Source organism: Pseudorca crassidens, chromosome 5 (genome assembly GCF_039906515.1).
Source record: "Pseudorca crassidens isolate mPseCra1 chromosome 5, mPseCra1.hap1, whole genome shotgun sequence".
Lineage (NCBI taxonomy): Eukaryota > Metazoa > Chordata > Mammalia > Artiodactyla > Delphinidae > Pseudorca > Pseudorca crassidens.
Window position 1 is genome coordinate 74180657 of NC_090300.1, and position 23669 is coordinate 74204325.

Sequence of the window (23669 nt, forward strand, 5' to 3'; positions counted from 1 at the left end):
TGCATCTTTAAATAAGGATATTTTCTTATATAATCACAATACCATTATCATACCTGACAAAGCTTACTAGTAATTCCTTAATATCATACTCAAAAATCCCAAATTGCTCCAAAAAATTTTTTTATAGCTGGTTTGTTCAAATCAGTATCCTCTGAAGGATCATGGATAGCATTTGCTCATTACGTAACTCTAAAACATCTCCTCCCCACTCTCTTTTTGTACCATGGTATTAATTGTTGAAAAGTCCAGACGAGTTGTCTACAAGATGACCTGCCTCCTAGATTTGTTTATTTCCTTGTGGTGCTAGTTGTTTGTCTAGTTTCTGAATTCTGTATGAAGTAGAAGGTGTAAGAAAAATTTGAATAAACTCACTACTGGCAAGAATACTTCATAGGTGATACTGCTAATTCATATTTGGTCCATTTCCTATCCCAGCCGGAAACTTTCCCACAATGGTCATCTCTCTTCTCCCAGGATCTGTCAGTGACAGAAAATTAACTTTCTCTAAATGATCCATCTACTCTGATGAAAAGCTCTGAAGAAAAGTTTAACCCAGGTTCTGTTATTTATGGTTTACCTTTTAACTAAATGAAGATCCTGTATAAATGCACAGAATTTAATCTAAATAATAATAGATACTAATATCAGAGGCAGAGTGGCATAGTAAAATGTTCTTAATTTTGGAAACAGACAAATGGTTTCAAATGTTGGCCCTGCCCTACCACTTAATTGTCTTTGGAACTTTGAACAAGTTATCTAATGTCTGAATTGTGGTTTCCTTACATGTTTAGAGTTATTGTGAGGCGTAAACAGGTTCATGAGTAAAAGCATCTAGCAAGAAGATCTGCACCAGCAAGTATTCAATAAATGTTTGCTGGGCCCCCCACATATGCCAGCGCAATAAATAAGATTTTTTAAAATGACATTCTGCAGAAATGAATACTCTATGTGTGTAAATAGATGGATTTATAAATCTAAAATTGAGATTATTTTGGAAACAGAGATAATTAATCTTAGATTGTGAAAGCCAGAAAGGCAGGGAACAGCCTCAATTCTGCATTTTACAGATAAGAATGTAAAGTCAAAGAAACAAGGTTTTGCTTCTACCCACACTTAGCCCCCCCTTAAGCATCTGTGATAAATTGGTGGAACAGAAGATGGCAGATGAAAAAGGTGCCTTCCCTTCCCAAGCCACATTAAGAATCCATTCGTCCTGAAAAGAGAGGGAATGTGGTCTAGAAATGCAAATATTTTCATCTCAGCTGCCATGCCAAATGACGGCTAAATGTGTCTTTAAAGATCTTTGAAAAACAATGCTTTTATACGGGAGATTAATATTTTAGTTTTCTGAAATTTCTTCATTACCCTAAACCACACAGACCCAGGCACATGGACTCCCTGAAGTCTGATGAATGCCAGGACCCAAGTGTGGATTGAAAACCACCAGCCCACACTTAGAAAGCCAGGGTCACACTACATTAGTATGAGTTCAGTGCCATATGGCAAATGTCCTCATTTATTAAACATGCTGCTTTTGAACTTACTGCTAATAGGGTATAATTATAAAATGGGCATAGAGAAAGAAACAGAATTAGTTAAAATTTTTATAGCTTGATTTCTACCACGTATAATGTATATTTTCTTAAAAAATGAAAAAACGAGATTTTTCCCGTTAATTAACAGAAGGTAGAAATTTAGAGAACTTTAGACATATTGCAAATAATTCTCCATCGGCGAATATTTATTCTAAACAAGGTTTAGATCATACATTTTTTGTTTACCTAATGAAAATTACAGCGTTAAGAGGTACATTTTCAAAATTGGCTATTTTTCTCAGAGAGGAGCATTAACTACATCGATTCAATCAGTTTAAAACTATATACGTAAAAAAAAAAAAAAAAAACTATATACGTATTTACCTGATATTAATAAAATAACAGGAACAGGAAATAATGTCCATCCCCTTCCTTTAGTATAGGTAGTAGTTAGTGCTCCATTTCATGGCAAAAAGTTTTACCTGCAGATAAGAATATAGGGATTCTTTCCTTGACCCCCAGTAATGACCAGATGGGGAGTGGAATAGCCACACAAGCAGTCCCTTGGGTGACTCAAAGGAAGAGGTTCTGGAGAGAGCTTATAAAGATGGAGTTCAGTACCTTCCCCGAAGACCACCGCTGAGGTACGGAGCAGCAGGAAGCCCCCTGACCCAGCAGCTGCTGCTAAGCACAGCCTTCCTTTTCCTTCCCGGCCATCCTGTCCAAGGCTGAACTCCAAGTCAGGAAATTTTTCTCAGCAAGGTAATGATCTGATCCAAAATAATCAGCACTTAGCTGTGACCAGCCAATGGGCTTAATCCTTCCAGGAAGTGTTACAAAACACCCTAAAGAAACCTCCAATTCATGATGTGAAAGCGTGTGTGTGTGTGTGTGTGTGTGTATGTTTATAAGGGGTTGGTGAAGAAGTCACTAGGGGCTCTTCAACGAGCCCCCAAAGCCTCCTCCCTGTTTGCTCACATCTCCACCTGAAAGTAAAATTAGCCACATATACCTGCCTCTCATTTTCCCTGAAATAACTCTGCACAGTAATTTCGGGGACATTCTTATTTTTAAAATATCTGGTCCTGTTTGGCTCCATCCACTCTGAAACCAACCTTTACTTGCATCTTTGGATCTTCCATTTCAGATGAGAAAGCCATACAGTCCAGCATAATCTACTCTTGAAATATGTAAAAACATGTCCCATCAGAGAACTGGAATCCTGTTGAGTTATAGCTTATAAATTCCCACAACCCAAAGAAGCATATGTAGGTAACATTAAAATGATGACTGCTCCCTTGAGGCATTTTATATTATACTTGAAACATTATTTTAACCAACCTTCCAGGCTTCAAAAGGACAGAGGGTTAGTAGGTCAATGATTTGCTTATGTTTCAGACAAGAAAAGGTATCAGACTACGTCTCATTTCTACTCACCTTCAACAAGGTCTGACTTACCAGCCCCAGGTTTACGGTACTGATAGCAAATCCAAGTACTTCCTCTTCCGTATCCAGGGTGCATGCTGCTCCCCCAGCATCCCAAGCTAGAATCCTGAGCACGTCCCCGAATGGAGCAGCTGACATTGTATGCCCAATCCCTAACTAATGACTGTGGCCAGGAAAATGGTTATTTTGATTGGCCTACACCAATCAGGGTGCATGTCTGAAGCTGGGGATTAAGTCATTTCCCAAGAAGGACACGTTATATGGAGGATAGGTAGATACTAGTAGGAAAACTGGAGAAAGGGAAGAATGAATACTGGTTGTTCACTACATAGACATCTGGCCTGAAAGACAACAGCAAGCCCAGGGCTATAGCTACTGAAAATTACTGTTGGGATTACTAATAAGGAAATAGTTTCCAGATTACAAACTAACAAACAACAACAAAATTCCAAGGCCAGTATGTTTCTTTTATTATTATTATTTTTGTTTGACTTAAGATGGTTGAATGATTTCATTTTCATTTATAAGCATTACAATAATTCCCATGCAAAAACCAAGACCGTATATGCCTAATTTCAATCGGCCAAAATCCAACCCGTGAGACTGGACATTCAGGATCAAAATCAAAATGTTGCTTGACCTTTCCAATACTAGACATCACGGTCATCCTTTGAGAGATCGGCAGGCCCCTGACCTCCCAAACACTACAGTTTGCCATGAGTTCATACCAAAACAGGGAGCCAATCGATGCCTTGCAGCACCTAAACCTGGCAAGTAATTTCATTCATGAAGACAGGACACCTCTACACCAAGGCTGCCACCCACAGTTATCTCCTGGTTCCTGCTCTATAGAAAAATCTGCTTTTGAACAAGCATGGTATCTTCTATGTGGGGACTGATATTAATTTTTCCTTCCAGTTTTCCTCAAAACTCTCAGTAGAAGCAAAGAGACTTTACAAAAAAGCTTACCTCTATAATGTCAAAAGAAATACAGTTGACCCATGACTAATGCAGGGGTCAGCGGCACCGACCCCTGTGAGGTTGAATATCCACATATAACTTTACAGTTGACCTTCTAGTCACGATTCCAAATCCATATATTCAACTAACACATTTAGTGGAAGAAATCCGTGTATAAGTGAACCCACGCAGTTTAAACCCGTGTTGTTCAAGGATCAACTGTCCATACAAAGACAACTACTGTATCAAGCATGTACTTTCCCCAGCTTCAGATAAAGTCACTTAGCAGATGTAAAGCTTTAAAAATTTCTCAGTAAGATAGGAACCAGGAATATCAAGGAGGGCAAAACAGGACCCCACAATTAAAGAACTAAACAAATACAAAGAATCATTCTGTTGATGAAGACAAATGGGCTAAATGAAGAAATGACAGCATTTCAACAGTGGATGTCAATTTATATTGAAATACACGCATTGGAACTCCGACAATGGCAAAAATCTCATTAGTGCAAATAACAATTATAATGGTATATTCTTTAATAGGATTTAAATAAGGCTTCAAATAATTACACACACTAAAACTACCATTTGGAAACCTTAATTCTATCTGGAAAGTTGTCAAAGACACCCTTCCAAACCATCCAAAGTTCTGATTTAAGGACAATTACATTCAATGAAGTTGCTCCAAACACAATTTATAGCATTACCACTTTCAAAGTCTACATTGTTTGGCAGAGAGGGAGAAAATACCCCGGCCACTGGTCGAAAGAAATAAATCCAACTAACGTACCAGGTAGTTCCCAGGTTCAGATGATTTTCAAATATCTGTGGTGATGAACGCTCATTAAAAAAAATAAAGACAAAAAAAGGAAAACAAAAAAATAAGAGAATCCTGAAGCATGAGAAAGAGATTTGTTTCCCCACTCCCATGAACAAAAGTATGAAAGCACAAAGTATGAAACAGAAAAAAGTGAGAGAATTCATGGGTATTTTCATCTATGGCTCAAGTTCTCCTTAAAAAAAACAAAAACCAAACACCAAAACAATGTGTAATAACTACAAAAAGTAAACAACAAAATCAGAGGCAGAATATGAAATAGTAATATACTGTTTCAGAGCCTGCACCATCCTGCAGAACCAGGAAACTTAAAATGTGTTCTTAACAGATCCAACCTAGGCTGGATATGTAAAAAACAGAAAGACGGCATCACAAACCACACTACATATTATGAGAGTTTTAGAACAAGAGGGGAAAAAAAGGCAGCAAAAACGCTCAGAAAAATTTATCATCAATTCTGAAATGGGGCCTTGTCACATCATCAGGGTTAATGAAGACGGAGATCGACTTCCCCGGGTTCTCAGTCACTAGTTGCTGCAGTTTTTTGGCCAGACGGTCATCGGGCTGGTTGGGGTCCCCTCCGTCGGACTGCGGGGAGGGGATGGTAGTGGTGCTCCCTCGTCTCTGGAGCTCCAGTGTCAGCCGGTTGGCTGCCTTGACGTGCTCGATGGCGGTGCGCAAGTGCTCCGCCGGGTCTGAGCGGACGGAGGAGAGCTTCCGCGCGTGGAGCATGACCGTCTCCTCGGACAGGTGCTCCAGCATGTTGCACTGCGGGATGAAGTAATTGGGACACATCTTGTTGACCAGACAGTGTTGCAGGTCATCAATGAGGCCCAGCAAAAAGTGGGCTGCATAGTCTTCTTGGGCCAAATAGTTGGCAGGAAGTCTGTCGCAGGCCCAGAGCATCATGCTCCGCAGGTGATAGGGGCTGATGGCCTTGGGCCGGGACAGGAGTTTAATGATGATGGCTTTGCAGGCCTGGTAGGCCTGCATGAGGCTGCTGGAGATGCACTTCTTCAACTGCACCTCACTCCTGGCAAAGGACAGCCGCCACTCATTGTCCTTCTTTCCCTTGTAGGAGCAAGCAGGCACCAGGTAAAACCCACTGATGACTTCTTCCTCGGTGATCTTCCCATCCCAAAAGTGGTTCTCCATTAGCCAGCTCTGGGCCACTGCCGGCCAACCCTTGAAAGAGACCACTGGGACGATATCGTACAACATGCGACTGCTCCCCACACCCAGAATGATGGAGATGATGGTCCCATTCTTTTCTACCTTTTCCACCTTTGGCATCCCTCGCTGGGGTTTCTTCTGTATCTCTGACAGGACGATGCTGATGGAGTCATAGAACCAGTCAGCCACTTTGGTTGGGGAGAAGAAGTAGTTGGTGGCACCATTGATGTGATCGACGATGGTGCAACAGTCTTTCCACTTACTGATCGTCCCCTCGTCAAAGAGCCGAAGGCTCAGCCAGGAGTGGCACAAGGCTGAGTGGCGCATATCCAGCGTCACAGGCTGATTACGGTCGTGAAGCTTCAGGGCTGGCACCAGAAGAGTGAAGTCCATATCATAGTCGGTCCCTCGGGCATAGACATTAAGCTCATCTAAGTCCAGGTCTACCACGCCTTCCCGGACTCCTCCGGAAAGCAACAGATACTCATTGGCCACTGGAAGTTTTTGGTCCAGCTTTTGCACCATTCCTAAAAACAGAAGGAGAAAACACTGTTACAGGAAGCACAGATACAAGAGTCTTATGCATCAATCGAGAATGTGCTGAGCTTCTAAGAGCCACTATTCGTTATCAATACAAAACCAGATCTTAGGCTGCTGCACGGACCCAGCCAACAGTACGTTGTTCATTTTCATTGGTGCTAGAATCCATCCTTTTCCAAATGGGAGAATTATGCAGATTCTTCTCTCGTGGTGAAAGCAGTATCATTTTCAATCATAAACCAGGGCTCCTCTTCCCCCAGTCATCACCTCGGTTAATGGCACTGCCATCCACTCAGTCACCCAGGCTGAAAAACCTTAGTAAGTTTCAAGTCTTACTTGCCTTTCTACTGCCAAATCTTATCTATATAGCCTCTGCGACATTTCTTGTTCCTTCCCTGTTCTCCATCTCTGCTGCCATCATATAACGCCTGGCTCTTCCATCTCTTGCCAAAGCCGTCTCTCTCCCTCACATCCTCACCCTGCTTAACTTTCCTCTGTTCTGATGATTCTCAATGTGGGCTGTGGACACTGAAAGTAAGACACTTTCAGAGGACAGTGAGGTCATGACTCCTTTCATAATGCTAATACATTATTTGCCTTTTTCACTGTGTTGACACTTGAGCTGACCTTTAATGGTACAAAAGTAAAGAAGGGAAAAATTGCTGGTGCCTTAGCATTAGTCAAGACAGTGGCACCAACTGTACTAACAGTCATTTGATTCTTTTTTTTTTTTGCGGTACGCGGGCCTCTCACTGTTGTGGCCTCTCCCGTTGCAGAGCACAGGCTCCGGACCCACAGGCTCAGCGGCCGTGGCTCACGGGCCCAGCCGCTCCGCGGCACGTGGGATCCTCCCAGACCAGGGCACGAACCCGTGTCCCCTGCATCGGCAGGCAGACTCTCAACCACTGCGCCACCAGGGAAGCCCTGTTTGATTCTTTTTTATTGGCATGCACTAGCAGTTAAAAATTAGTAATAATCCAGTTTCACTTAAAATCCTTAATGGAAAAGAAAACTGGATTAATTTTGTTGAATCCCAACTTTCAAACCTCCTTTTTATGTGACAAAATAGGAAGTAACCATAAGGCACTTCTGCTGCATACTGAAATACAAACTCTGTCTTCAAGAAAAGCACTCATGTTTGAGTTGGAGGCTAAATGAGCTGCTTTCTTCGTGGAACGCCATTTTTAATTTAAAGAATTACACATAAACTATGGGTATTTAGACTTCAGTATGTAACAGACATTTTCTTAAAAACTGAACAAATTAAGACTGACTTCACAAAAACAACTGAAATATTTATTGCCAATGAAAACATCAGACCTTTCAGGAAAAAAGCATTATTTTAGAAAACTTATCTCCTGCACCATAAACTTAACATCTTCCCAAATTGTATACTTTTCTTTTTTTCTTTTCTTTTTTTTTTTTTTTTTGCGGTACGCGGGCCTCTCACTGTTGCGGCCTCTCCCGTTGCGGAGCACAGGCTCCGGACGCGCAGGCTCAGCGGCCATGGCTCACGGGCCTATCCGCTCCGCGGCATGTGGGATCTTCCCGGACCGAGGCACGAACCCGTGTCCCCTGCATCGGCAGGCGGACTCTCAACCACTGCGCCACCAGGGAAGCCCTAAATTGTATACTTTTCTAATGAGATTGGTGGTGATAGAACAAATGTGACTTTTAGGGATGATATTATGAGCTCTTTGAGAGTGAGAACCATGTCTCAAGATGTATGAAGCAGCCACAGGGGTCCGCTCCCAGTAGGCACACAATTGAAGCTATGACTGAATGACAAAGGAACAAACAGATGAAATTAATAGGCTTAAATATGAAATACATAAAGGCGAGACGGAAATGACTGTTCCACGACCAACATACAAATTTACCTTCCCTGCTTCCTGTCTTTTTATTATGGATTTACCTGTGCTTCATTATCTGACAAACTACCAGCATCACTCCGTGACTTATTTAACAACTTTTCCTGAAAGATCGAAAAGAATGACCACAAATTATGATTCCATTAGTCATTGTAGTTACTTTTAATCAGCATAGTTTTCTATTCATAAGGCAATACCAATGCAAATAAATAAACCATGTATATGTGTCTATGCTCCCACTATATTTCAGAATCTGACACTCTGATAAAAATGTGCTCTTTTTCATTCTTTAAAATCCTATTTTCCAAACAACAAAGAGCGAACGATCACTTTCTTTTTAAAGCAATCAATAAGTTATCCAGCATTAAAGAATCAACAATTCATCAGAAAGAGAATTCAGTGTACCCGATTTTTTTGGGGGGGGGGTGTGCTGTTTCTCACGCTCCCTGTGCTGTGATGGGGCACCCAGATCCCTCTTCAATAAAGACTTCTTGTCTCAGCTGCTGAGGCTGTCAGTGCCTATCCCTCAAGGATGGTCTGACCGCAAAGAGCCACCTCAACTAAGACCGTGGGCTGTGGTTAGGGTAGGAGGTAAACATCCCATAACCAATCAGTGTGGAAGTGCCCCAGTTCAGGGTACTCTGATGAGTCCCCGGCACCCAGAGTTCCCACTGGGGCCCGCTGAGAAGGACACCACACTTCTCCCTCCGCCTGACCCTGCTTCCGCCCCCTCCGTTGCACAGGTGCAGATCCCAAGGGTGCTCCTTTGTAAATATCCTCACTCCATCTCAGGGGTTGCTTCCTGAGGAACCCAATCTAAAACACTACATACTAACCCAAGCAGCCTTCACTACAAATCAGCAGTGAACAATTTATTTTCCTTTTAAAAGTGGTTTTTAAAAGCCAGACAGCAACCAGTGTGGAAATTGTAACACCGAGAAAAAGATTCTTTTCTCAGTTGTCATTGTGTTTCAGCATTAACCTCATCTTTACAAAGTAATAGCTCCTACCACCACAAGTTTTGGCTGTAGCTCTAAGAGGATAAGATGGAACTTTCAGAATCCCGAGCAGGTGGTGAAAATCACTTTTACTATTTTACAGGCTCACATGGAGGTACAGATACTTTCAAAAGGAAACATTTGATCTTGAAATAATTTACTCATTATTTCATATATTGTTTCATTCCAGCATCTGGAGCGCCCCAAACACACCTGGGGAAAACCGTGACATGCTGGGTTGTAAGTAGTAAATAAGATCTGAATTGATTAGTAGTATTGTTATATGGGCACTACATAATTGTCCCCTCTTAGGCATAAATAACTCAAAATTATATACATCTTTTTCTCCTAGACTGGATCCAACTGGCTCTGAGCACACTAGCCAGAACCTGTCTACACAACCAGAATAACATGTGTAGTAATGGGCTGGGGATAACTTGTTTACAAACGTGTCACTGAACTTTGCCTTGGATTGCCACAGTTTTGTTCCGATAATTACAGGTGAGAAAAAAAGCTAAAATTCCTTTCTGCCCTCTACTGGATTAAAGAAGAAGTTTTAACATATTTTCACTTGTTAGAATATTCCTCTTTCCTCCCAATTGCTGCTTATGCACCTAAAATGTTGACCCTTCTTTCAAAAGAGCCGTATAAAGTATTTGGCTAAATTCTAATATTCAGGGGTTAGGATAATGTTGGACATTTCTTATTCCTTTAAAAAGGGCAGACAGAACTTGAGCAGTAGTGAGAATATAGCTGAAGCTCATTTGCTAAGCTCCTAAGAGTTAGCAACAAAATCCGTAAGGCCACACTGTTCCGGAGGCGGATCCCCTGAGACCTCCACATTTACATTTAGCCTGCCTGAGCCCATTAGTCTACAGTTTTACAGATTATTTGGTAGCACAAATTGGAGCCTTCCCCAGAACTGCACAAACTCAAAGGCCCTCCTTGAAAACTTTCCTGGGCTAAGTTTAAGTAAAAATCAGCTGACATTAGCTGTCATCCCAGATGGGTTGCCAGGCAACTAAAACACAGGCAGGGTCTGAGAGGGAAAAAAAATTCTACTGTACACTTTGGCTGTAGGCATTAGTTCCAACAGATGCCATCTCTGAACTGATCTAAGGTTTTTTTTTGTGTAATTACAGGAGATTTGTGTGATATCAAGTGCCTCTGGCTGTTTAGCTATTAGTAAATTATTGGAAACAGTGGGAACAAAAGAAAGGTTGAACACACACCATTGAGCTTGTTAGCAGCAGAGAAAAGGAGAGGTGGAGAAGTAGCTTATTCCCCTGGGCGGGTCTCTTCTTTTCAGGAAAGAACTGGCATATGTTTGCTCTTAAAAACACAAAGCAAAAGTGCCTCCCAGCCTCCCTTCCTGTAACTGATTCCTTGATTTCAGTTTATTTCGTAGTATCTACTTATGAAGACCTTGAAACTACTGTTTTAGGTACTGGGGCCCCAAGTTTAAGGAATGAGTTCCCTATCATCCACTTAGTTCTTTGCTGACTGCCTTCAGAACATCAAGTGAAAAACTGAAGTCTGTCCTGGACTCCCTTGTATTCTAGAGAACAAAACTTTATCACATTCTGTTGAATTCAGATTACTAATTCCCATCACTCAAACGTATAATGCCAGCTGGCTGACACCAGAGCACAAGAACTAAGTATCATTTGTCCTCTCCCATCTTCACAGCTTCCCTCAAGTACATCTATGAGAACTCAATTAGTAAATGGATAAGTGAAATTAGTACTTATATAGATTGCTTTAAAAAAATCAATTCTTAACTATGTTGAAGAGATAAAGATCTATCAAAGAGAGAAGACTTTTACGTCTTGTAATTAAAGCTACAGAATACATTTTATCTCTGTATATATCTTTGACTATGTATATAAAAAAGATTTCTATGTAGATAAAAAAGACCTGAATATCTCAATAATATTCATTGCTTCATAAAAAAAGTATTACCTTTTCCACCTCAACTCATGTGAAACACCAATAACAGTGCCTTTATGGCACTGATCCTTAATAGTAGGAAGGGTACAGAATGGGATGATTTTGCAAAGTCCTTCTGTGATTTTGACACATTCCCTTAGGGTAGCAGTCTCCTTAGCTGTTAATAAACAATATAAACCTTCCTGTAAAAATATTATCATCTATGTTTCAAATATTTTTGTCAAACTTATTTGATAGTCTGAGCAACATTCTAAAAAGTAGGCATGGCCATCTTCTTCTAAAAAAGTCACCAATCTATGAGATTTTTAATGACTTCAAATTGGGGAAAGTTTTTTCATTTTCTTTATTCACAGCCAGAAATCATCTATATGAAGTCCCTCACTTTATAGGCGAAAAACTGAGTTCAGAGAGGAGAAATAACTCATTCAAGGTCACACAGCCCTGGGGACAGATTCACAGCATTGCCTTTAATTCCCATATCTGTTGTGACGGTCAGAGTGGCAAATGCACACTGTTCTCCCTATGACAATGACCCGACTTGACATGAACGTAGAATGGCTGGGAAGGAAAGTAGCAGAGGTCTCAAGGCCAAGTGCCAGCTTTGCACTTTTGTTGGTCACAGCTTTCGTGTGACCTTGGACCATCAGCAGAACATGCCCCATCATCCACATTTATCAGAAGGAAGGATGCACCTGACCTGTCTTACAAGAAGCTACCCATATTCCCAAATAAATACACTATAAGACACAGGAAATACAGAAGCAAGACACCAGTGGAGCTTCCTAGCTTTTCAATTATCTGCTGAATGATCATTAATATTAAAAATTTTATAGTATGTTTCATAAGTCAAAGAGTCTGTTTTATTTGGCATAACTTCTGAGACAACTGCAGGTAATGTTATTTAAACTTTTTAGAGACCTGATTAATTCACGTATGGTAATAACCTATTGACCAAATATATATAGTAACAGGACTGATTCAAAAGATGCCTCCTCAAAGAAGTCTTCCTTGATCTTTTCGCATCTTGACACTAATAATGTCTGCGAGAACACTGGAGTCAGAGCAAGACAGGCTTGGGTTTGAATCCTGGTTTTGTCATTTACTACTTAAGTAAGCCTGACAAGTTATTTAACCTCTCTGAGCTTCCAATTCCTCATCTATTCAAAATGAACAAGTAAAACCATAAAACCGCTCTTCTAGGGTTGATATGAAATGTCTAATCACACTGTAGATATTTAGTTCCTTTTCCCCATATAGTCTTCCCTTTCTCCACCATCTATAAAACTGGCTTGGCCAAACAACTCCTATTCCACAGAGTTGATAATCTATCGAAAGCCTCTAAGCACGTGTAAGGCCTACAAAACATGTTAGATGAAGGGAAACGAATGGAGCACCCTCTCCTCCAGCCGCACCCAGACTGAAGCTAGCCCAGGGATGCCTCCTCTAGTGGCTGCCATCGGGTAGCATGGTGCACAGCCTGGCCAGTAGAAGGCTGGCTGGATTCCAGCCCTTTCGTGTTCCCTCAGAACAAGTGCCCTGCAAAATGAACAACCTACACACCCCTGTGAAGGACCCTGATCTGAATTCTTACCCTAGCACTTTCTACACCTATAATCATAGTGGGTTGTATTCATGGCTTATTGTCCCTCCTTAATGAGATAACAACATCTGGCACAGTAATTGGCAAAAAGTGTCAGTAAATGAAAGATGCTCTCGCAGTCAACAGTCTATGAGCTCCTGCAGTCAAGGTTTTACTACTGCAGGGGCTAATACAGACTTTGGGATTAGAAGGCAACTGTGGGTTGGGTGCATCATTTAGCTCAGTCAACTTGACCACATCATCAGTCACAAATTGGGAATCATGAGATTTGCCATATAATGTAATAGAAAATACTACCAGCATATCTCTATAAAATCATCCAAAAGTCAGGTTGGAAAAAAAAATAAGCCTGTCTAATCTTTCAGTATTTTCTTTCTTAAAAATTAAAACTCAAGTTCTAAAAATTGGTGGGCTTTGGCAAAGTTTACTAAGCTATTTTGAACAGAATGAACATGAGTCACACCTGGACTCAAGTCCGATTCATCCAGGACCAACCTAATTAAACAGTTTCCTTAAATGACATTGGGGAATAACAATTAAAAGTTTGCTGGGGGGGGGGGGGGCTTCCCTTGGTGGCGCAGTGGTTGAGAGTCCGCCTGCCGATGCAGGGGACACGGGTTCGTGCCCCAGTCCGGGAAGATCCCACATGCCACGGAGCGGCTGGGCCCGTGAGCCATGGCCACTGAGCCTGCGTGTCTGGAGCCTGTGCTCCGCAACGGGAGAGGCCACAACAGTGAGATGCCTGAGTACCGAAAAAAAAAAAAAAAGTGTGCTGGGTGGCCATGGGGTTAAAACAAGAAAATGCACACCAAATTACTTAGTGTGTGGTCTGGTACTCACTTGGCAGTCAATAAAGAGAGGGTTCTGGGCATGTGCCCACATTAGCAAAATATTTTTCCCATCCAATAAGTCTTGCCCTTTTCCTCCTTTTAGTTCTTAGGATAGTTTAAAAACTCATGGTTTCTGCCAATCAAGACTTATTGGCAAGACTCAAAGGAGTGTCTCAGTAGCCCCACCTAGCAGCCGCCTACAGCTACAACAGGGCATGAAAGATAGGTTGTTAGTTTACAAAAGGAGTGACCATTTTAGAAGGCTCATTCTTGAAAGATAAAAACAGTAGCAAGTGAAAAGTAAGAGTGATGCCAATACGGTATCATAAGGCTACCTAAGGATACAGAAATATGCCAGTGATGACCAGATTACCTCTCTCCTGATCTTCAGAAGCATCAAGAAGCTTCTAATGGAGATGTTCAGCATTAAGTCAAATGTACCCTCCTTCAGCCTGTGACCCAGCTGAGTCTGGTTTGTATTCCTTTCTCATTTGGGGATGTATATGCCAACTACTTAAGCACTCTGAAACTGGAAGTCTGGGTTTGATGGGCAGGGGGTAGGCTCTATATTTTAGAAGAGGAATAATGAAGGAGGCCACGTCTGGGAAATTGCAAGGATGGTGGTGGGATTCAAAATTTGGGTTTGATTTATTCATGCATGTGACCCATAAGTATCAGTGCCTCCTCTGAGCCAGTACTATGCCAGATACTGAAGACACAACAGTGAGAAGAAACACACTGTCCCCACTGCATGGTCCTTATGTGGAGTGAGAAAGTCCGTTACATTTGTGTCAGTTACATTTGTATCAATCAGGAGAGATGTGAATATGCTGAGTAACAAACCTAAAACCTCAGTGACTTCAAACAACAAAGTCTTATTTTTCATTCAGGCAACGTGACCATCAGAGGTTGCTGGCTAGGGCTCTTCTTTCCTTCATCCAGGACCCAGGTGGCTACAGTACCCCGCATCTAGAAACTCACAGGCCCTCTACTGGAGGAAAAGGAAGCCCTGGGGGGATCTCTTTCCGGCAGCTAAACGCCTTGGCCTGGGAAGGACATATGTCATTTTCATTCACACATCACTGGCCAAAACTAGTCCCATCCAACCCCAGGGAAGAAACTGCAGTTCTACCTCATGCTGGGAAAGCAGAGAGCCAGAAATATTTGATAAGCAGAATGAACAACCCCCACACTAACCAAACAAGCACACACTAATGAACATATAATTATAAGCTGAGATAATAACTCTGAAGGAAGTGAATAAAGGTCCTAGCCAAAACATAGAAGGGGAGGAAGAGGACTGCAAATTGTTTTGCCTGGAGAATGAAAAATTCAAGAAGACCATGAGATCCATCTTCAAATATGTGATGAGTTGTCCCGGTAAAGGAGAAACGGACTTTAGGACTCCAATAAGTAGAAGGTGTACAGAGAGAAAAAAAAAAATCAGTGTCATCGGTAAATGAAAGGCTCATCTATCTAGTAGAATCTTCTAGCAAGGCTGCCTGTGGAGGGAGTACATTTCCTGTCCCAAGAAATGACCAATCAGCATTTTCAGCAGGGGTGACGACTAAAAATACTAACATGGGATGGGGTCTGAGTACAGGTGTCCTTCAAGGTGGCTGCCCAACACCAAAACCTCCTCCTACTGAAGATACCATGTAGACTGCTGTAGCCACCGACGACCGTGCCATGTGGGCCCCATAACAGGTGCAGGAAGAAATCCAGGGGAGTATTTATTATGTTCCAGTGGAGGAGGCTGTTCTTCCCTCTCATCTGTTTTACTCTGTCATTTCTAATCTGCAACCCAGCTGCTATCACAATCCCCCAACCAACTCCGCCGATTTTAAAAGAAGAGATCACAGTAGTAGCAGATCACATCAGAATAAAAGAAGGACTGACTTTACAAAGCACACTTTCAAAGTATGTACATCTCATGTCAAGGGCTCTCTGAGAAGGGCACAAACATTGATTGGCTCTACTATGCATTAAGGTATAGGCTGAATGTCTCACCTATGTCTTTTCCTTCTATCCTCTTGGCACTTGGAAGTAGGTCATCCTGTCCCCATTTTACAGATGAGGAAATCAAGATAAATAACAGTCGAATAAATTGTTCATGGCCATAAAAACTGAAATGGGATGAAAATTCAGGTTCATTCCATACTCTTTTCACTACCCCAGTGATGCTTTCCAGCATTAAATGGGCTCTCCTGAGAGGATAAATAATTTAATATCTTTGGACCTTTAAAATTGCCACATGAAACACTGTAAGAAACAGTTAGTGGAAGCTTATTTCTCTGTCCAAAAATAAAACAAATTCTATTTTGGAGTAACATGATTTTTTTTTTTTTTTTTTTTTTTTTTTTTTTGCGGTACGCGGGCCTCTCACTGTTGTGGCCTCTCCCGTTGTGGAGCACAGGCTCCGGACGCGCAGGCTCAGCGGCCATGGCTCACGGGCCCAGCTACTCTGCGACATGTGGGATCTTCCCGGATCGGGGCACGAACCCATGTCCGCTGCATCGGCAGGCGGACTCTCAACCACTGTGCCACCAGGGAAGCCCTAAAATGATTTTTAAAGCAGATTAAAAGCTCATTTTAGCAGTCCCTGGGAAATGAAGTATTATAAGCAGAATGGGTCAAGGATTATAGGAAAGACAAGATTATAAATGACTTCTTTATTTTTTAAAAAAGTATCTAGTGCTGCGACACACAGCCCTGTGTGCGTGCACGTATGTGTGCTGCATATTTAACTCAGACAATTCTGAAAGAGCATTCCAGAAGTATTTTAATTCCAAGGGAATCCTTGGAATTCTTTCAGTCCCCCCAAGACAAACTCTGAAAATGTTCCTATATATTCAGATGCATAGTTTAATTTGCTTACTTTAATCCAACAGCAAAGCCTAAATTTTAAAGTCCTATCCCCTAAGTTTTTACTACTAGACTGGGGGGACAGAGAGTGGCTGAGAACATCATTACCAAGGGAAATACTAACCACAAAGCCAGAAGCTGTTACTGAGTTGTAAATCTTTTTCATTTGTGGACACAGCAGTATCTACCACCGTCACTTTTTTCCTCTGTGCAAAACTCAGCTCAGGCACACTGAGCCACGGGGAAAGAAACATGACGAATTCTGTGCCTTCTCTAAAAAAAAAAAAAAAGCAACCCAAACCCAAATCAAACCTAAACAACCTGTTATCCTGAGTCTCAATAAGAGATATGCCCGCTGTGACTCAGCAGCCTGAGAAACTATGTCACTGTTGATTAAAAAGGGACTCCACAGTGTAGAGTAGTGTAGCTGTGGTCTACACGACACACTCAGATTTGCTACATTAGCTCAAAAATGGTTGCAATTTATATAAAGACCCAGCTAAAGGATTTTAAAACTTCATTGGCTAGCTGAAGTCCTGCCTTAAAATTAGTTTACTTTGGAAATGTTCAATCATACAGAAATGTAGAGATAATAGTACAATGAATCACCATGAACCCACTACTCAGCTTCAACAATTATGCTTGCCATTCTTGTTTCATTTATTCACACACTTTTGGCTGTAGTTCTTTAAAGCAAAGGCCAGATATTATACCATTTCACCCATAAAACACTTCAAAATGCTTGTCTAACTGACAAAACCTTTTAAAACTGTAACCACCATTTTCATATCTAAAGGAGATTTTAAATGATTACTTATTATTATTATTGACTTCACTGATTTTACCTTTTTCCTAATATGCGTGAATACATGAGCGTGTATGTGTACGACAGGCTGTTGATGCCCTGCACCTGCAGCCACGGTAGGTGGTTTCCTGTGAGATGGCAACTTCCCTCCTTAAGGCCAATGATTCTGCTCCTTGGCCTGAGGGTCATCTCTGCTCTGGCACCACTGGGAAGTGCAGGGGAGTTCATGCAGGAGAACTGACTTTAATCCAACAGCAGGGGAGAGCAGGAATCAGCAGACAAGTGCCCCGCTTCCCCAGACTCTGGTGGGACAATTCTGAGTTCTACACAACTTCCCAGAGGGTCCCACAAGATGAATCTGCTCATGAACAGTCGTGCTTCTCACAATCACCTCCCAAGTGAGCTACCACATCAAGAGTTGACTGGAATCTTCAAGTGTGAAAATTTTCAGTGATAATACTTGGATTGACACTGTCAGTCTGACGCTGTTATTTCCTGACATGATGAGAGACCCCAAAGCCACTATATCTGCAACCTAGGGACTCCTATTACATACTCAGAAGAGATGGAAGGGAGAAACTAGGAGCCTGTTAATAAGCTGACTATATAAACTACATGGTAACTACCTAAAGGCATCTCCTCTTGTCCTGAGAATAATTTAACTCTAGGACATTTTCCAAAGCACCAATTTGCAGCCAACAACCTTAGCCAGAGATTTTTTTAAAGCTACTATATAATTACAGTGTGAGCTAAGATCATAATCTAATACCTGATTTTTAAAAAGGATTGTAACAATGCATTTTTCCTTTGATGCCCGAGAACAGAGCAGGTAAATAAACGGATTCCGTCTTATAAAACAATTCCCAATAACTGCCAGAAGGTGGCGCCCACACTCCATTCATTTACTAAGAGTTTTTGGAACCAAAGTCATAAAATCCTCCAAAGAAAGCTCTAGGGAAACAGGCTTAGCAAAGGCCTAAGACTTGATAAGACTATATTAAAGCACCACTCCGGGGCCTATTTGCCCTCAGCGACTCAAAACCTTGTCTTTTGGTCTCCCGGAGGAAATCTGGTTATTCGGGAGCTGATGTGCTCCACCTAGGTGGAGCCCAGGCTGAAAGATGCTTTGTCTGGGCAGGCAACATGGTTGGCAAACGATTCTTAAGAGTATATTGAAGGGGCTTCCCTGGTGGCGCAGTGGTTGAGAGTCCGCCTGCCAATGCAGGGGACATGGGTTCGTGCCCCGGTCCGGGAGGATCCCACATGCCGCGGAGCGGCTGGGCCCGTGAGCCATGTCCGGAGCCTGTGCTCCGCAACGGGAGAGGCCACAACGGTGAGAGGCCCGCGTACAGAAAAAAAAAAAAAAAAAAAGAGTATATTGAAGACCTTGTTGCAAAGTACAGTTTCAGCTCTCATCGGTTGCAGCTGAGATGAAAACAAAACAAAACAAAAAACCATGAATAAAGCTTCAGGTGCCAGGAATAAGGGCGAGAGAAGGCAGAGTAAACAGTTTTTGATGGTATGAGGTTTAAGGCACCGCTCTTGCTGCAAAACTGTTTCATTCTGACTACAAATAACACACTCCAAGATTTCAGGAGCCAAGATGGAATCGATTTTTTTTAAACCTGGCTTCAATCAATAAATAATCCAAATAAACACTGCCTTACTTTGTATGATGCTTTGCAGTTCCCAAATCCTTTTCTCATTTGTTCCCAGCAATAATGCTGTGAAGAACACTAGAGTTCTCATTGTACAGGCGTGGAAGCTGGCTCTTGACAGCTAAGTGACTAGCCAAGATAAGCGTACAAAATATACACAGACTTCTTTGGCCTGAACAAGATTAAAAACTAGTCTGATCACATACAATTATTTTGAAAGAAGGAAGGGGGTGTTACTTGGGGTCTTTACCAGGTTATCAATTTGTTTCTTACAGAGTTAGCAGAAGGAGAAAGAAAGGGCTGAAAATGTAAAGCTTGCTCTGCCAGGGGCAATCTATGGATGATACACCTAGAGGTCTGAGTTACACCTAGACTGACTGGGTTACTGACAAAATGCCCCTCTTTCCTTAACTACACCTGCTAAACAAACACACATCATTCCTAGAAAATAAGTCGTCTTTAAGTTTCAAATAATGAGATACCTAAAATTAGTAATTAATCATCCACATATTGTTATAACACCTATTATTAGCGATGACCCCCTTGTCCCTATTGTCTTTATCTTCATTTAACTTGAAAAAAAAATGTTATTTCATTGTACTAATACCCTCAATCAAGTTTCCAAACAACAAAGTAGTAACATCCTAAGAATCTGCTACTTCAAAAAATAACATCTCAGTTAACAAGTCTTAAAAGTTTTTCCACTGTATACAGCTGGAACATTCCATACAAAAGTTCAGATTAGTACAATTACACCCGTACCTAAAATTTAAGGAAGGACGAGGGGATCAAATAAATATTTCCAAGGAAAACAGACCTGGAAAAAAGTACTGACAGCCTGACACACTAATAAAGAGCTGAATCTACTTCTGAGACACAATTGTCTACCTGATAATTACTTCAATGACTGGATGAAACCATACTTCATTGTTTGGGCTTGAAAATGTTCACATCAAAAGAAGTCAGACTTATAAAACAACTAGTCAAAAAGCCCTGTGCAGGAGGTTGAAATTTGCAGTTTAAAAGCATGAGTAGATCACTTGAAAGAGGGTCAAATTGTTGCAGTGTTTTTAAATCCAGGCTGGCACAATAAAAAAAAAAAGTCAAAGAGAAAGTCAAAAAGGGAGTCTCTTCATGCTGACAAGCACAAGTGATACTTTGAAAATGGCTTATTTCACCTACTTTTCCTCCAACCATCAAAAACTAGAGCAAGAGTCAATGGTATGAGGATGAAAAGGGAAATTCGATATTCTAGCCAGAGATTGTAAACTAAAATGGTGGCTAAGAAAGATATAAAAGGGTTTGTTTGGGTTTTTTTTTCGCTTTATACTTTTGAAGGATGTTGTTTGAATCAGTTGCCAATTCGGTAACTCTTGGACTCCAGGGGATGAAGCTGAACTTGTGTGTACCCTGCACAAAGAATGGGAATGAATCATAGATTATTGGGGCCAGAAATGAATTCCAAAGTTCTGTACTCCAACTGTCATGGGACAGAACATGTTGCTAAGGCCCAAAGGGCAAGGGTGACACAGCACAGCACCTGGCGCAGGTACTGAGAAGCAAACGCGAAGTCCTGACCCTCAGTCAAGGGCTCTCTCCACTCCATGCTGGAGTCACTAACCAAACAGTGGGAAAATATGGGTCCCCCCATCCCACCCCAGAAGGACTGAAGCATAATCTCTAAGGAGACATATGTGTTTTAAACTAGCAAATCTTTAAATGCTTTTAAAAGTAGAGGCTGCCTGGTCCCTCCCTCAATTTCAAAGCAGGAAGTTTCATTACATGGACTCAAGAAAAGGCAGAGCTGTCCGGTTAGAGGAAGGGGTTCACTGAACCAGTGATACTTTCAAATCTTCAAGAGCTGAGATTAACCACCCTTCAAATCAGGAGAGATACAACTTTGGCGGGACTTTTGGAAACATGCCAGTAATTGAGATTCAGGAAAGATGAGACATCACTCATGCCTCACACCTGGGGAACTCATTTACCTCTCCAACCTCCAAGTTATTGTTTGCTTTGAATGAAAAAGATATTTTTGTTAGATTCCTGCCAATTATTTTTTCAACCCCTCTAACTCCCTGTACCCATCAGACAGTGGCTGATTTTTGTCTTCTGTTCAATCTTAAACTTGGACAAAGCAACTGTAGAATCGACCGAAATCCTTAAGGGTACTTTGCCCAAGCACCACCGTCACTCGGGAACACGTATGTGGGTCAGGGGGGTATGACTCGGCAGCCCAGCCATACACCTGTGGCCATGGGCACAATCACAGCTCAGTCCTTGAAATCAAAGATCACACCGTTTAGACAGAAGTGTACAATCTCCAAAGCTATCAACTGCCCGGGAGGTGAATTTAGACATGGTGGATTTAACACAGACACCCATATGCATACCGTGTCCCTTCCAAACATCCAGTGAGATTAGGTTTTCTAGTAAAGCGGGAAAAAGACCAAACGACAAGCATTCTTTTAAAAAGTAGTGCCAGCTTGAGAGAGGTCATTAAAGGACTCAAACCCAAGCGTGATGTGACTGTGAGATGTAGAAATCTCATTTTAAGGTCGTTACGAAAATGACAGTTGTGCACTGACCCAAGTCTTGTCATGAGAGTACCTTTCAGATGAAAAATTCCATAAATTCATTTTAAAAGGGGGGAAGGGTGGTTTGGGGAGAAACCCTCGAGCAAAACCATAGGACATTTTCCATGTTTCCACTAGAGGTCGTGCCTTCCTTTTTCTTTAAGGTTTCGGACTGGCTCCAAGCCAAAGGACTGGAGAAAGGCCTGAAGGTTGGATATAAATTTTTAAAATTCATACCTGATCTTCCTGATATGCTTTCTAAGTGAGTCCGAAATGGATTTGGGTTTCAGATACAGTGTTTCTTATCGGTGACTCCCCAGTGTCCGCGTGCTGCTTGCAGTAATTCTTTTGAAATAGTGGGATGGATGTCATATACATTCACTGATAAATTTCCACAGCTTTAAGGTAAAGAAGGCATATGGAACAGGAAGATACCCTAAGAGATAATGTGGATGATGTGATGGAGAGATCATAATTTTAGGATACAGAAAAGCTTGAAAGTGAACCCTAGCTTCATGATTTATTACCTTTGTGACATTTGGGTAAGTGGACTGAACTTTTTGAAACTTTAGTTTCCCCATTTAAAAAAAAATTTTTTAATGAGGATAATACTACCTCTTTCACAAGGCTATTATGAGACTTGCCTGAAACAGTTACATAAAGCTCCCAATACAATTTCCGGAACTTTGCAGATGCTGAGAAAGTGTAATTTTCTTTTTAAAATAGCATTCTGTTCATACTTCTCTGGGTCAGTTAATATTACTGGCTTTTACCTTGCTGTCTGGGCATGTGATTTTTTTTTTTTTTTTAAGGAAATGTTCTAGTATTTGCCTATCTGTTCAACCGTCTCCCTCCCTCCCTCCCTCCCTCCCTTCTTGTTTTTTCTTTTGATTTTAGTTTCCCCACGTTTGTCAAGTAATGTGGGTTGAATGAATCAAAGCTGGAGACAACTCTGCCAGCTTTGTAGGGGACAGAAAAGCATTTTTAATGAAAAGTCAGCGCAAAGTACCTGGTTGGTAGGAGGGATGCAGAGAGGGAAACGGGAGGAACAAGAAAAGACAGATGTACTGATTTTTATGGTCAGTTTTAGCTTAATAGCATCTTTTTTGTTCTCTGTGAATTTGGTATATGCACAAAATGTAGTGAAATCCTTGATACTGAATAGATTCTGTCTTGTAACTACAGCGGTTCTCTAATGAGCATGCAGAATAATCATCTGCATAAATTATTAAAACACAGATTGTTGGGCCTCGGCCACCAGAGTTTCTGATTCAGTAGTTCTGGTGGAAGACCTGGGAATGTGCATTTCTAACAAGTTCCCCGTTGATGCTGGTCCAGGACTACGCTTTTAGAACTGGTTTAGCACCGTCACAAAATTTACAATCCAATTACAGGAAAGAAAATGGAATCAATTTAAGGAATCTAGGCTCTAATCCTGATCGTCCATTAATTCACTGTGTGGTGAGGAAGGTTCATTACCTGTCATGCCCAATTTGCTTACCTGGAAAGAGGAACAATGTCTCTATACTGATGAGATCAAATGAGGGTCAAAAGAAGAAATGGGTAAATTAAAACTTTGAAAAATTAGAAACTACTCTGGAGGAACTAAGTAACGGATCAACAATTCTAACAGCCTAGGAGAGTTCACCTGAGATGCCAACTTGCCTACATCAGGGGATGCCCAAATCTGGGGGTGTGTCTGCAGGGTGTTTCCAGATGAGATTAGCATTTGAATTGGTAGACTCAGTAAGGTAGATGGCCCTCCCCAATGTGGGTGGGCATCATCTGATCTGTCAAGGGCCTGAACACAACAAAAAGGTGCAGGAAGGAAGGATTCACCCTCTTTTTCTTTCCTCACGGCTTGAGCTGGCACATCTCATCTCGTCTCCTCCCATCCTCAGACTGGGCTTTACACCATTGGCTCCCCTCGTTCCAGGCCTTCAGACTCAGACTGAATTACAGCACCAACTGTCCCGGTCTCCAGCTTGCAATCGGCAGATAAGTGAGAATTCTCGGCCTCCATG

The 23669-nt window shown here is 41.6% G+C and overlaps 1 protein-coding gene across 3 annotated transcripts in view; it reads right to left on the minus strand.

Moving 5' to 3' along the window:
• Positions 1-3427: 3427 nt before the first annotated feature.
• Positions 3428-23669, minus strand: part of MB21D2 (Mab-21 domain containing 2) — a 105209-nt gene continuing 84967 nt past the window's right edge. For all 3 annotated transcript variants that reach the window (XM_067738427.1, XM_067738429.1, XM_067738428.1), the window contains exon 2: positions 3428-6479. In XM_067738427.1, coding sequence (XP_067594528.1) covers positions 5215-6479 — 1265 coding nt within the window. In that variant the 3' untranslated portion in view covers positions 3428-5214. The remainder of the gene's footprint in view (positions 6480-23669) is intronic.